Source organism: Suncus etruscus, chromosome 1, assembly GCF_024139225.1.
Source record: "Suncus etruscus isolate mSunEtr1 chromosome 1, mSunEtr1.pri.cur, whole genome shotgun sequence".
In the NCBI taxonomy this organism is placed as follows: domain Eukaryota; kingdom Metazoa; phylum Chordata; class Mammalia; order Eulipotyphla; family Soricidae; genus Suncus; species Suncus etruscus.
In genome coordinates this window covers 195515255-195530994 of record NC_064848.1, presented here as the reverse complement: position 1 = coordinate 195530994, position 15740 = coordinate 195515255, and the positions used below count along the sequence as shown (strand labels likewise).

The 15740-nt window shown below is 45.1% G+C and overlaps 1 protein-coding gene across 1 annotated transcript in view; it reads left to right on the top strand.

Moving 5' to 3' along the window:
* Positions 1–1938: 1938 nt before the first annotated feature.
* Positions 1939–15740, top strand: part of PECAM1 (platelet and endothelial cell adhesion molecule 1) — a 53815-nt gene continuing 40013 nt past the window's right edge. The window contains exons 1-4 of the mRNA XM_049779098.1: positions 1939–2148; positions 2236–2262; positions 10458–10754; positions 14377–14682. Of these exons, the coding sequence (XP_049635055.1) occupies positions 2085–2148; positions 2236–2262; positions 10458–10754; positions 14377–14682 (694 nt within the window). The 5' untranslated portion in view covers positions 1939–2084. The remainder of the gene's footprint in view (positions 2149–2235; positions 2263–10457; positions 10755–14376; positions 14683–15740) is intronic.

Genomic DNA, 15740 nt, shown 5'->3' with positions numbered 1-15740 from the left:
CACTACACTTTAATTCCAGTTTCCTCCAATGAACTCTGTTTATAATGCCCCCTCCCCACTTTATGAAAGAGCTCTCTTTTTCATCTAGGACAAGTGCTTGTGCTGAGACCCTCAGCTTCTGAATTGTGTTTCTGTTATTGCTTCTAAATAGGCCCGTTTAGTTGATGGAATAACTGTTTGTTTGTTTATTTATCAACAGGTGCAAAGGGAGTTCACTGGAGAACAGGTAGTCTTTTCAGTCAGTGATGCCAGGACAAGCCAACAGTCATGCAAAAAGGCAAAAGAACTTTGATCATGCTTTGGTCTCAAATTTAAAAATTAACTCAAAATAGGCAGTAGAATAAACATAAAGGGTTAGGGGTGAACATCTTTGTGATAATTATGAAGTGGGGGACTGGAGCGAGAATACAAGATTAAGCTCTTGACTTTTAGGCAGTCTATCCTGAAGCAGGTTTGTTTTAGAAATAGCAGAGCACCCGAACTTTGAAGCAACAATGATCCAGACTTCTCTATAGACTTGTTTAATTCATTCATTCTACTAATGCTTTTGTTTTATTTTTGTTTTGATGCCAAATCTGGTGGTGCTCATATCTAGCAGGCTCGGGAACCATATGGGATGCTGGAGATTGAACCCGGGTTAGCCACATACAAGGCAAATGCTTTACCGGCTGTGCTGTTGCTCTGGCCCCACTACTAATGCATTTTGACCATCCACTAAGTACTAGTCTAATCTTTTCTATTCTGCAGCCAAAAGACCAAACAGAAGGGGCCCCACTGTGGAAAATGCTTTCCCTCATCACTCTCATATGTAAGAGCACAAGAGCGAGCTGAGGGAGGAAGTACAGTTCAGTATGGGAAAATGGGGGAAAACCTGGAGGAGCTGATGCCCACAATGGATGGTGACAAATAAGCAGGAATGAGTTAGAGAAAGAATTAGGAAAGGAGGCTCAAGGTAGAAGAACAGCATGAGGAGTCCAACCATGATGCTCTCTGGAAACCATAAATCCAAGCAACCGGATTGGAGGGTTCAGGAAGGATGTGGTGAGAGACAAGATGACCAAGGTCTTGATTGTGGAGGATTGACAAGTGACTTCTCTGGAGGGCAATAGGGAACCATACAAGTTCTAAAACAAGAGAGTAAAATGAAAAGATGTGGGGCCAGAGAGATAGCTTGGAGGTAGGGCATTTGCCTTGCATGTAGAAGGATGGTGGTTCGAATTCCGGCATCCCATATGGTCCCCGGAGCCTGCCAGAAGCGATTTCTGAGCATAGATCCAGGAGTGACCCCTGAGCGCTGCCAGGTGTGACCCCCCCCAAAAAAAAAAAAAGAAAGAAAAGATGCCACACAGAAAACCACATGGTCCATGTAGGGAAGATATTTAGGAGTGCAGGCTTCGGGGTCCCCAGAGGTTGGTAGGATTTTATGGAGATGCCTTCATCTATGCTAAAGCCATCTATAGATTCTCAGAGAGGCTTCAGGTTATGAATTCCAAGCTTGGTTTCAGGTTGAGAACTTGCAATTTGGGGCCCCCATCAGTTCTTCCTCATCACAAACTTGTCAGGAAAGGCCAGAGTCAGTCTTGGAAAGAAAGCCCTGGTCGTGGGGAGAAGAGGGAAGGAGGAAGTGCCAGAAAAGCAGAGCAAGTTTATTGAGTGTCAAAAGATAGGAGTCCTTTGGTGGAGGATGAAGAGAAGGACTAACCCATTCTTCTCACAGTGAAATGGGCCCTTCAAACTAAATGAGTCAGGAAGGTCAGGAATGCTGAGGCAAGTATCGCTATGCCATTTTTCCCCCTGTAAAAAAATTAACAAAGCGACTGTATTCAGAGGTCCCTCAGGAAGGCCAGTCATTTCCTGAGGAGATATCAGGCCAACCCAGGCCTCATTGTTCCTGATTTCCAGAAATGGCCGCCATTACCTGACCAGCCGCCCAGCCAGTCTCTCTGTAGCTCCAGAGAAGTGACCGGAATAATTTCTCTGCTTTTCACAGGGCATTTTTCAGCATTGGAGTGTGGAAAGTGTTTCCTGCTCACGGGGGCATGGCCGAAAGGCAGGACTAACTGCCCCAAGTCTTCAGTGTCAGGATGAAGCGAGATTGGGTTCGAGGAGGCAAGATGTGGCTTGGGATCCTGCTGGCATTTCTGCTCTGTGAGTTTTTATTCTATTCGAGCACTATTTAAAATTCAGGGGATCCAGGTGAGAATGAAATCAATGTCTTGCTTTTGTCTTTTCTAGGTTCAAGCCTTGAAGGACAGACAAACTGTAAGTTGACCATGTTTCTACTTCATCTTTTTAGGATTCTTAAAAGTCATGTCAAATTGCTTGTGCTTTACGTCTATAACAACTGAGAGAATATGTTCATTTCCTTTTGGTTATACTTAGAAGCTTTTAGAGACAAACTCTTCGTTTTAAACCAGGTTCTAACAAGTTATTCTAGAAAGAGCTTAAAATTTCTAAGTCCCAATGCACTGTTTATTAGGAATTGGGAATCTTGACCCAAACATAATGTCGTAACTGGTTTTGTTGTTCTACTATAAGTGTCTCGTTCATATTCTGCCTCACCCCCAATTATTGTTATTCACAGAGGAGATATAATCCATTTACTAGGCTCATGGAGACAGAACACAATCTATAGCTGCTACAACATTTTTTTTTTTCTCCCAAGCGATCTCAGGCTTTATTCCCCAGGAAGCCATGATCCTAATAGCAAGGGAGGTGAGGGCTGGGGGGCAGGAGGGGGGTACAATCTGGATAAGAGCTGGGATTCTGAACATCTGGGTCTCTTACTCTCTGGCTTCCTGTTTCCCACGACCCTTCCACCCCTATGCTTTCCCATCTTCTTACCCACCTCAGATAGAAGCCAATGGCTCCCTTCCCAGGGTTCCTTGACAATGCCCTTTATAGCTGTCAGAACTGCAGTCTCTCTGTGTGCCTCTCTCTGTCTCTCTGTCTCTCTCTGTCTGTCTGTTTCTCTCTTTCTCTCTCAGTCTTCCACCTGCTTTGAGCTCTGAGGTTCTAACATATTTGTACACCCTCAATGTGGATGTTGGGACCTGGGCTTCCTCTTCCTTTGGCCAACCGGGATTAGATCACACGGGTTCAACCCTGACCCTACCAGTCCTCTTCAAAGGGGCCTGCTCTGTCTTTCCCCTCGTTTTATCTCAGGTCTTGCCTGCTTACTTGCTGGCCTCAGGAGATGACCTCAGCTCCTTCTTCACCTAGAAAACAGGCGTCTGGAGGGAACTCCCTCCACTTCCCGCCCTGCCCGGCTGCAGGCTTATCAGCCTCCCCACCCATCCTAGCTTCCCTCCAGGCTCAGAGGAGTGGACTGTTCCCTTCTCATCTTCACGAGGCTGGCCTGTCCACCTGGCTCCCTAGAACCTGTCCTTTTAGCAGTGTTCTTTCCCTGTACTGGTTCTTTCTCCTCAGTCTGCAAAACACTTGCTTGTTGAGAAAAAGAAAAAAAAAGTTATAAACAATTCGTCCCCTTCTGAAGTTCTGAAGCTGCTCAGCCTAGACCCTGCAGAGCACAAATGCAGAATGGTGAAAGAATTTACTCTTGAAGAGGAGAGCAATTTACTTCTGTAGAGAGAGCAAAGAAAGTGTAATTAAAAGAATGCACTGGTCAGGGCCCGGAGAGATAGCACAGCGGCGTTTGCCTTGCAAGCAGCCGATCCAGGACCAAAGGTGGTTGGTTCGAATCCCGGTGTCCCATATGGTCCCCCGTGCCTGCCAAGAGCTATTTCTGAGCAGACAGCCAGGAGTAACCCCTGAGCATCGCCGGGTGTGGCCCAAAAACCAAAAACCAAAAAAAAAAAAAAGAAAAAAAAGAATGCACTGGTCAGAGAGGGATACAGCAGGGACCCTTAACAGAGGAAACTCTTTCTAGTATCATTTGGGGGGGCACTTTTTATTTATTCTTTTGAGGACATTCCATTTTAGGAATATAGGACTTTGAGGTTTCATGTGTTAGAAAGGTCACCCATTAGGGTGTCACCTTTAACCATTATTAAACTGGAAGCTATGGTTTTTGTGTGGGGTCATGTGTGCCTGAGATTTTGTCACTGTCAAAGTTAGTCCTTCTTGGGAAAATGGAAAGATAGGACAGTGGTTAGGATGCTTGCCTTGCATGTTGCTGACTTGGGTTTGATCCTTGGTGCCCCTTATAGTTCCTCAAGCCCATCAGGAGCCAGGAAGTAAGCCCTGAGCATCTCTGGGTGTGGCCCAAACACAAAATAAAAGTCCTTATTGGAACTGTTATGCTGTAGGGGCCCAGAATCTATGAAAGTTTTACCTTCATATGAATTGGGAACCTTCCCATACATATAAGTGGGCATCTTGACCACTTGACCCTCTACCTATCCTCTAACCCTGCTCTACATACATCTTCTTCCATCTCCAAAACCTGGTTTAGAATCAATCTCTTGGTCTCCTCACCCTTCAGTGGCCCCTCATTAAACATTTTGTCCCAGCCTTCTGCTTAGAGGTCACTAAAGACACCCAATGCCACACAGCATGAATATTTACATTCCTCTCAGCTTCTGAAGTTGAGCAAAGTCCTTTGAAACTCTCTTGCCTGGTGTTTCTCTGCCCTCGGGTCAAACTTGTTTCCTTGTTCACCAGCAAAGACTTTTCCTGGAGTTGAAAGCTGTTCTGATCTCTACAGGCCCTGAGGTCTCATTCCCTGTGAAACTCAGTCAGTACCTCTCTTCATATCTCTACTCACTCCCATCCCAGTTGAGGCCTGGTCTGACCTCTAGCTGTCTCCCATACTTTGTCTCTTTCTGGCTTTTGTTACTTCAGTTAATCATATCCTCCTGAATATAGTTAATCCAGGAAACTATTTTTTGTTTTTTAAATGATTGTTTGATTTTGGATTATACCTCACTGTATTCAGAGCTTTCTCTTGATACTGTGCTCAGGGATCACTCTTAGAGATGCTGAGGAAATCAGATACAGTGCCAGGGATCAAACCCAGGTCAACCATAGGCAAGACAGGTGACTTCTCTATTGTACTCTCTATCTGTCTTTTACGCTCTGCCTCAACCTCCATATTCAGTCCAACAAGAGGCACACATGTGTAAGTACATAAACAAAATTTATGATGAGTGACAGGATACTTATCATGCAATGCCACCACCCCCAAATGGTCTCGTTCCAGAAATTTTTTATCACTCCCCACAAAAATACTCCAAATCCTCAGAGTAAGTTACAGTTAAGTTTGTTACCACCATATTCCTATTGTATCTATCCAATCTTAGACCTTCCCAATTTTCAGTAGAAACCCATTTACAAGTCTCTTCTTCTGGCCTTCTGGTATCTGGCTAAAGCTATTGGATCAACCCTGGACAGGGCTTCCTGTCAATCTTCTCAGGACAGGGCCCCTTGTCAGCTCCTTCAGGACAGGATCAGCTTATAAGCCCCCTCAGGACAGGCCTGTGTCAGCTCCCTTAGGATGGGGTCCAGTCTGTCAATCCCCTCATTAGAGCCCAATCTGTCAAATTCCTCAGGATAAGGTCCAGCTTGTCAGCCACCTCAGGACAAGATCCCTGTCAGTCCAGTGTGCAGAACCCTCGGTACCTAACCCATCCCCAGTGTTCTGGTTCCTGTAACTGCCTGTACCCAAAAGACGTCAGTTCCTCAGACCCATGTGCCCTGGTACATGCTGTTTCACTCCTGTTCTTGGCTGACCTGAGAAGGCATAGTACAGAACTCATTTCCTTCAGATGTTCCTTGGCTGCTCCTGCACAGTCCTCCCCAGGTGCCTACCTCACTGCACTCTGAGTTATAACTGGGTTATCTAGTCCCCCAGAGACTGCATGGACATAGTGATTTCTGGGGTCCAGGAGGCTCCATAAATGTCTCCTCCAAAGGCATATGAGATAAACATGGGGTTTCTTGAGGCACAGCCAAGGAGCTGGGTCAACAGGGCACCCACCTTGAAGGATGTCATGTCACTTTTCTGACGAGGGTGAGTTAGCGGCCCATCTCCCTCTGCCCCCTGCTCCTGAGTCATTTCCAGATTGAGGGCCAAGGAACTGGCTGAGTCATGACCCCTCACCTTTCCCAGGAACATTTGGCGCCAGGGTGGGAGGCTGCCCAGGGAGGGAAGTGGGCCCCTTCGGGCAGGGCTGGGACTTGGCAACGTGGTCCCTTGGTGCCGTGGTAACTCTGTGACTTTGACCTTCCTTGGCAGCCCTTTCCTCTCAGGCAGAAAATTTCTGATCCTTCAAGATGGTGCCTTCTCGCTCATGCTTTTGTCCCCTCAGATACAATACTTTGGGTATCAGAAGGGAAAGCAATGAATGTTCTCACCAAAAAAAAAAAAAAAAAAAAAAGAACAGGTGTAAAGTCTGAGGTAGTTTGTAGCTGACTTTTCTCTCATCCTTGATCCTGCCAGGTGCCATGTATTCCAGATGGTAAGCACCCATTACAACAACATACACACATGGAAAGCCTGTTCATTGTCTTGGGCAGGAGAGATAGCTCAGCAGAGCATAGGCTTGGCATGCAGGAGGCTTCCATACTGGCATTCTGTGATCCCCTGAACACTGCCATGAGTTGTCTCTGAACAAAGCAAGGTGTGGACCAAACCAAATCAATCAACAAAACAAAAGAATCAGGTTGAGCTTTTTGAAGTTTAATCAGATTGTGACATTTGTGCTCTGTTGCTATTTAATTAGCCCCAAAGTTCAGTGACTTAAATAAGACCTTACATATGAATAACTGCTCAGTGGTAGAAGGTAGATACATGAGACTTTCGGTTCAATTCCTGGCATTACAAAACACACACACACACACACACACACACACACACACACAATTATTAAGTCACATAGTTTTTGAATGGCAGAAATATGGATGATTCTGGCCCAAGAGATGTCTCTTAAGCGTGCAGACAAAATGATGATTAGGATTGGGCCCAGAGTGAGATGCTTTGCATGCAGGGGACCCAGGTTCAATTCTCAGCATCCCATGATCCCCTGAGCCCTGCCAGGAGTCAGTTCCTGAGCACGAAGCCTAAAATAGCCCCTGAACACCACTGGCTGTGACCCCAAATTCTCACACACATGCCAATGTTAGTCAAGGTTACAGTTTTCTGGAAACTTGGCTGAGGCTGAAGACTTTAAGCTCACTTTGTTGGCAAGAAGCCTCATTCCCTGTCAGGTAGACACGAGGCCGCTCAGGTCCTGGCAGTTGGCTTTGACTAGAGGGAGTTATCCCAAAGGATATAACAGACCAGGTAAAAAGCTCTGATGCTCTTTATCTAATCTCTAAGAAGGGACTTCCCCACACTCCTGTTATTCTTTTCTTAGGTACATAGATCAGCTCATCTGAGGTGAGGTGAGGCAGGTAGAAATATGAGGAGAAGGCAATGCTCCTGGGCATATATTGAAGACTAGGGGAATACAAAGGGGATAGTGGTAGAGGAGGAAATGGGGATTAGGCTGCTGAGGTGTGTGTGTGTGTGTGTGTGTGTGTGTGTGTGTGTGTGTGTGTGTGTGTGTGAGTGTTTAAATTTTCTGTGTTGATTGAGGTACTGTGATTCAGTATTGTAGTACTGTTAGTGATGGTTTCACAAGTACATAGTTCCAGTACCACATCCATCATCACTAGACCTGCCTTCTTCTCTCTGGCTGCTGTTTTTCATTGCATCAAATCAGTGAGGCTTTTTATTCAATTAATGAACTGTGATACCTAATTTAAGACATTTTATAAAGTATTATTTTAAAGTTTGCTTGTTTTGGGGGTCACACCTGTCAGTGTTCAGGGTTTATTTGTCCCTGTACTGTGTCCCAGTCTAGGGTATCACCATCTCATGGTGATGGCAGGCAAGCTGCCTAGCACCATGGGGCAGGGCTCACCCTGGGAATTAGGGGTCACTCTGATTTACCTGAAAACAGGAAATGGTTTGGTTCATTTGTGAAAAAATTCACAAGAAACATGGAGTTAGAGCTCTACAGTCCCGAAGATTTAAGAGTCGAACCAGAGAGCTGATTTTTTTTTTTCTGGGATTGGCAGGATCTAGTCAACAATTCTCAAGTACTTTTTCTGTACCAGGAGCATGGCTCCAAGTACCTATCCCCCAGCCTCCCATCTGTACTCACTTCCGATGTCCACTGAGTGGATTGCACAAAAGGGCACTCAGGGCAGCTGAAAACACGTGAGGCTGGGCCAAGTGCCTGTCACTCTCCCTTCTCTCTGAGTGGCCTCAAGTCACTGACTCAGTGTGACTCAAGACGCAGGACTTTCCACTGTGCATACACGGTGCATCATCTTCTTTGTCCTGATTTCCTCATCACCATCAGATTGGGTTTGTGCCTATTTTAACATGCTCATCCCTTATCACCCAGCACAGACACATTCTGAGGCATCAGGGAGAGGTTTTCAAAATATGAACAGGGGTGGGGAGGACTGAGAGGACCCAGAGCAATAGTGGGTAGGGCGCTTGGTTTGCACAGAACTGACCCAAGTTTGATCTCTGTTGCCGTATATACCTCCCCCAAGCTTGTCGTATATACCTCCCCCAAGCTTGCCATATATACCTCCCCCCAAGTGATCCCTAAACACAGAACCATGAGTAAGCCCTGAGTACTGCTGGGTGTGGTCCCAAAGCAAAAAAAAAAAAAAAAAAAAGAACAGAGGTTTCTTCCACTAAGGTGGGTTATATGGGAGCTAGAGGATGGAAATGGAAATGTGAAAAATGTTTTTTAAATTAATAGATGTTTAAATCGGGGCCAGAGAAATAGCACAGCAGTAAGGCATTTGCCTTGCATGCAGCTGACCCAGGATGGACCTAGGTTCGATTCCCGGTTCCCTGAGCCTGCCAGGAGCAACTTCTGAGCACAGAGCCAGGGGTAATGCCTGAGCATCATCAGACATAGCCCAAAAACTAAAAAAAAAAAATAATAAAAGCTTAAATTGAAACTGTGTGATATACACAATTCATGATTTAGTTTCAGTCAAACAGTGTCTAACACCCATTCCTTCACCAGTGCATATTTCCCGCCACAAATACCCATGTCCTCAGTTTCCCTCCCATCCCCAGACTGCCTCTAGGGCAGACATTTTTCTTCTCGCTCGCTTTCTCTTCCTTTTTTCCCTTTAGGCACTGTGGCTTCCAATATTGTTACTGAAGGGGTATTATTCATAAACTTTATTACCGTATCTTCTTTTATAATATTCTGCAAATGAGTTCAGTCATTCTATGTCTATCCCTCTCTCTGACTCATTTGTGAAAGATATTTCATAATGTCTAATTCTCTGTATTTTTCTTGAGAAACTTCTAGTGTTCCGCAAAAATTATTTCTGTCATTCATGTATGGCTGGCTTTGATTTGTTTGTCTCATTTAGCTGCACTTTTTTCCTTTGTTGGGCTAGGCCCTTCCATGCAGTGCAGAGATCTGGAACCTGTTCCCACTGACACTCACTCAACTAGCCCAGAAAATTCAATGTTTAGGTTCTACCACTCGGGGGGCCATCAAGGTCACACCTCACAGTGCTTGGAGGACCACACAATGAGAGGGATATAGTATCTAAGCACGTAAGGCATGTGTGCTCCCTTGACCCCAAGCTATCTCCCTGGCCTCAATCATGTAATAAATTGAATATATCATGTAATAAATTCACTGAGAAAGAAACAGCAATAGCAGCATCACACCTGTGTAGATCCCTCTTCCTCTAATCCTCATGAGCTAAGATTCCGTTTCTGGCCTTGGCTGGTCAGCTCACTGGGCCTTGTTGGCTGCTTTGGGTGCTGGTTTGAGGCCGTCCCCCAATGGGCAAAGAAGAAGCAGTGCCTTTTGCTTCTCAGTGACCCTGGGGGGTGGCAAGTGATGAGGTTTCACTTTCTCACTCAAGTGTGAGACTCTGCACTCAGAACCAACACCATCAGTGACTGGGCTGCTGGGGTCTGGCCTGGGTGTGGAATGAGAGTCGCTGGGTCTGAGTGTTTGATTTTGGGTGTGAGTGATGGTCATTTATCATGTCTGGGGCAGTAACTAATTGCACAGTTATTTAAAAGCTACGAGCTAGGTGCCTCGTGGAATGCTTTCCTATGAATCTTGCAACAGCCTGGGAAGTAGTGCTAAGAACTCCATATTACCAAAAATGAGACTGAACCTTGAGAGGCAAGTTAGACATGATGCAGGTTGAACCCACCTATAAACACTCATCTGCCTGAATCATAGATCCCTCCAGGACCCACTTTGATCACATACTGGGACAGGCTTTATTCATCCTTCTCTGCATGCAACTGCCTTATCTTGAGAGGCCACAAGTCCCTTGGCGCCAACTGCTGCTGCCCATGCAACTCCTCCCCTGATTCATCTAGGCATCTGGACCCCCAACACTGTTTTTTAGTAGACTCAGGGGGTACTAACACAGAGCAGAGAAGGTGGCTGGGGAGGGCGGGCACTCCTAACCACCGTATCTGCCCTCCTTTCTCCGGCGTGTAGCCCTGACCATCAACAGCGTCCACATGATGATCCTGCCAGAGCTGGTTGTGAACAATGGGGAGAACCTGACCCTACAGTGCACGGTGGACATCAGCACCAACCTGCAGGTGCAACCCCAGCACCTGATGCTCTTCTACAAGGATGATGTGTTGTTCTACAATGTCACCACCACCCAGAGTACAGAGATCTTCTTCATCCCCCAAGCCCGGGTGTATGATGCTGGAATGTACAAATGCAGGGTGATCCTCGACAACAAGAAGGAGAGGACTACGTCTGAGTACCAGGTGTGGGTGAAAGGTGAGTCCCCAGAGTGGAATCTAGTGCCAGCAGGTGGCACATCACTCCTGCTGAACAAAATGGCAGCAAGGACCCACCTGCCCTCTGGACTCGCTCCTCACTCCTCTGCCTGGTGATACCTAAGGTTCCATCCACACTTGCCTTTGCACCTGCTCTTTCTTCTCCTGGGGAAGACCTCCTTCACCTCATCTCCTCTTGAACTCTTTCTTCTTCCCGATTCAGCTCAGCCATTAGACAATTTAATGATTTGCACAGGGCGGCCATCTTTCCCAGGTCTGTGCCTTTCAGTTCAGGATGCTGGGACATGGGCCCCAGGCCCCAGAGGTAAACACTCTGTGTTCGCTCTGCCTGACTGCTTCTTCTTCAAATAGTTCTATTTTTTGGAGAGAATGGGGGGGGGGAGGTGTCACATCTAGTGGTGCTCAGGACTTACTCTGCACTCAGGAATCACTCCTGGCAGAGCTTGGCCAACTGTATGGAGTGCCAGGAAGGAATCCGAGTCAATCACAGGCAATGCAAGCGTCCTGTCTGCTGGTACTATCTCTACAGCCTCTAGATAGTAAACTTTTGTCCACTTCTGTGAGTGAAGAAACTAGCCCTCTCCAGGTCATGGAGCAGTTGAGAGGATGAAAAGTTATTTATTGTACAGCTCAAGTATTTGCTGTGAGTTCTAGCACATGAGGGAGTTCCAGGAAATGGTTGTGCCCACTTTCCTTGGCACTACCATGAACTTTCACACAGCTCACTGCTCCCCTGAACTATGGGAGCTGGAAGAAAGAAGGGGTGTAGGTTCTATTTATGTATCATGAACAAAACCTTTAGTTTATTCTAGGAAGCACTCAAGGAGTGCTCGTGAGAGAAAATCCACAGATAAACACAGAGTAGAAATGGAAAGGAATGAGGAACCAGGAGGGAAATTGTGGGAAGTTTGGGCCCAAAGATAGAGTTTCCATTCATTCATTTTTTTATTTGTTCACTCAAGAAACATTTCTCAAGGCTGTAAGCCAGGAAGAAAAGCAGATGCCAACAACGAAGATTTATCAGGAAAACCTGGGTATTGAAGCCAGTTACCTAACCAAGGTCAAAGAGTCACAGGTTCTGTCGAAGAAGGAAGAAAAGGATTTCTTCCACTAAGTGATTTCTTTCACTAAGGAGGAAGAAAGTGACTTTCCCTGGAGAAGTTCAGGATGGCTTCCTGGGAGAAGAGACATGGGGTCCAGATACAGAAGATGTCAGGAGTTTGTCTACTGATGAAGTAGGGGCAGAGGTGGGTTGAGGGAATGTAGCACAAGAGTGAGAGAAAGGAAGCTGTAGGTTAGTGCTCCAATAGATTGGATACTACCTTACTCCCCACCTTCCTGGTGACTTCACTTCCTGCCTCCATAAAGAGAAGCAGCTAAGCAGGCGAGTCCCAGAAAGATATTTAAAGGACTAGGGTGGGGGAGTGACTGAGCATGTCCAGTACCCAATCCCATCTATCTTTAAAGAAAAAAGAACCCCAAGGCCTGAGATAGCACAGTTGTAAGGCTTTTGCCTTGCACACAGCCGATCCAGGACGGTGGTTCGAATCCTAGCGTCCTATATGGTCGCCGTGCCTGCCAGGAGCAATTTCTGAGCGCAGAGCCAGGAGTAACCCCTGAGCGCAGCGCAGGGCAGTGACCCAAAAAAATAAAAAAATAAAATAAATAAATAAATAAATAAAAATAAGAAGAAGAAGAAGAAGAAGAAGAAGAAGAAGAAGAAGAAGAAGAAGAAGAAGAAGAAGGAAGAAGAAGAAGAAGAAGAAGAAGAAGAAGAAGAAGGAAGAAGAAGAAGAAGAAGAAGAAGAAGGAAGAAGAAGAAGAAGAAGAAGAAGAAGAAGAAGAAGAAGAAGAAGAAGAAGAAGAAGAAGGAAGAAGAAGAAGAAGAAGAAGAAGAAGAAGAAGAAGAAGAAGAAGAAGAAGAAGAAGAAGAAGAAGAAGAAGAAGAAGAAGAAGAAGAAGAAGAAGAAGAAGAAGAAGAAAAGAAAGAAAAAGGAGCCATTTCAGCAAGCCGAGAGCAGGCAGACCCGGTGATCAAGCTTTGGTTCATCTTCCTTCTGTGAGCATAAAACCCCTGACCCCAGTCAGTCAGTAGCTGAGCCTCACTTGGGAAAAACTGGGCATTCGAATGAGTGGGCTGGAAAGACCAGGCAGGCTCCAACGCTGGGAAGTGTATGTTAAGGCCCTGGCCTGCAGCCTTTAGAAACTCAAGCTTTTTCTTAAACCTTGGAAGATTTGGGAGTGGCTTCCCTAGCAATGTTCAGGGGATCTGGTTCTTACCCTAATGTGAACCAACTCCTCGCCGAATGTCCCGTCCCCACCACCCATTTCTCTAGACAGCCCTATTAAAAAAAAAAAGTCACATCGGTTCCTCATCCCAAACTATTCTCCATGTACAGAGGCACCCTGAAATGCCAGTCCCTCCTCATATCCACCTCATCTGTCTGAATGACTCTCTCCCTCAATGATTCCTCTTGGGGTCTGAGCCTTTCTGGCATCTTTTCTGATCTCCCCCAGGCAAAAAGATTGTCTCCTTTCATGACTGCTCCATCCCTCATTGTCTCTGGGAATACATCCTGGTATGGTGCCATGCACCTTGGCTTTGCTTCCTTGTCTGTCTATCTGTCTCTCCCCCAAACACACATCATCCTTCACCTCTGAGACAAATTCAGGCATTAAATCTTAGCCTAGAGTTTGATGGTGATAAACTTTGAGAGAGCTTGGAGTTTCACATTCTTCATCTATCAAAGGAACATAATTTTGTTGTTGTTGTTGTAGTCATTGTTGACCCAGGGGTGTTTATTGGGAGAATGATTTAGGACCATACATCTAAAGTCAGTCCTAGTATGTGTTTAGTGTTTGATCAATTACAACATCTATCACAATAATAACAATGCAGGCTGACATTTCTGCTTTGCTTTAACTCTATCAGTTGAAAAGATACCGTTGCTTCATAAATCCCAGTGGAATTGTGAACCTTAAAAACACCAACTGGATCTTGAGAATCTTTTATCTTTTTCGTTTGTTGGTTGGTTTGTGAGCCACGCCTGGTAGTGCTCAGGGATTACTCTTGGCTCTGAGGTCACGAATCACACTTGGTGGTGTACAGTGGACTATATGGGGTGCTGGGGATTGAATCCTGGTCTGTCATATGCAAGGCTAATCACCCTACCTACTATAATATTGCTCTGACCTCATCTTTTATATTTTTTATTTGTTTTTTTGTTTTGTTTTGTTTTGGGGGTCACACCCAGCAGCACTCAGAGGTTACTCCTAGCTCTGTGCTCAGAAGTCACTTCTGGCAGGCTCAGGAGACCATATGGGATGCCGGGAATCAAACGCGGGTCTGTCGTAGGTTGGCTGAATGCAAGGGAAATGTCTTATTGCTATGCTATCACTCCTGTCCCAACATCTTTTATATTTATGAAGTATTTGGTTCCAAGCAAAAGTTTTAACCTTGCTCCATATTTTCCCGGTTGGTGGTACTGGGTGTTTTGGGGGCAAAATAAAAGGATCCTCTGATGGATCCACTCAAAGGCTCTCGGTGGACCCAGCCCCTACATTAAATTGAGACTGATTTTTTTTTTTGTCTTCTCCCAAAGGAGTGCCCAGCCCCAGAGTGACACTAGATAAGAAAGAGGCCATAGAAGGTGGAGTTGTGCTGGTCAACTGCTCTGTCCCAGAGGAAAGACCTCCAATACATTTCACAGTGGAAAAATATGAACTTGATATAAGAGATGCCAAGCTGAAGCGAGAAAAGACGTCTCACTATCATAATTTTGTGACCATGGAATTTCCAGTTGAAGAACAGGACAAGATTATATTCTTCCAGTGTCTAGCCAGCATTGTTTCTGGGACCCACGTGGAGACCTCCAGTACCAGCAGGAGTGACATGGTCACTGTGACGGGTACTATCGGGCTCATTTATTTACAGTTCATGCTGGTGGCTGGGGAGAAAGGAATGGAACTTCTGGTGGGACCCTGTTTACATGATTGGTCTTCAAATCACTTGTCTATACCTGGCAAAGTCTATCACTGTGCCACAGAGACATGCTCTCTCTATATATAATAGACACATGTGTATAGATCCACGTGTATATGCATTAATATATGTGTTATAAATATATACATATAAAATGTTAGTCAATCTATAAGTGTATTTGCACACTACTGATGGCATCTATTGGCATATAAATGCAGACATATAAACTTACATTTTGACTCTTTAGAGATGAAATATTTGAAGGTATATATTTGTTTACATTCTAGTATAATACATAAATACTTATAGTAACAGTTCCTGAATATGGGACATAAATCATTATCCAATACAAAGGCTTTAAATATTAAAATGGGGACCAGAGCCATAGAGCAGAGGATAGGGCACCTACTTTGTAGATAGCTGATTCAGATTTTATTTACCTCACCACATACATTCCCCTGAACTCTGCAGGGGTGACCCCTGAGCACAGAGACAAGAGTAAACCCTGGGTTTACTGGGTTTGTATAGATAATGAATAATGAATAAATATCACCCACAGTTCATAAAACAAAGTAATAAATATTATATCCCCAAGAGCTAGATGCTATTGGCCAATTCAAAAATGAAACAAACAAATAAAATGCACACTATAATTTTTTTTTCTTTTTTTTGGGGGGTCACACCCTTGGAGGTACTCAGAGTTACTCCTGGCAAATTCAAGGGACCATTTGAGATGCCGAGGATCAAACCTGAGTCAGCTGCAAGCAAGGCGAATATCCTATCTGCTGTGCTATCACTCCAGCCTCATAGCTATCAGATTTGAAAAGGAAAAAAAAATGCAGCTATGTCTTTTTACTGTCCATGTGGTTACATTTTTTTGTCTCCTGCAATTAGATATCAGGTGTATCTAGAATTAATCTGGGTATAAAGAAAAAACTTCCACTTTAATAAGTTGCTCCAGAAGGTACTCACTGAGTTTCCATA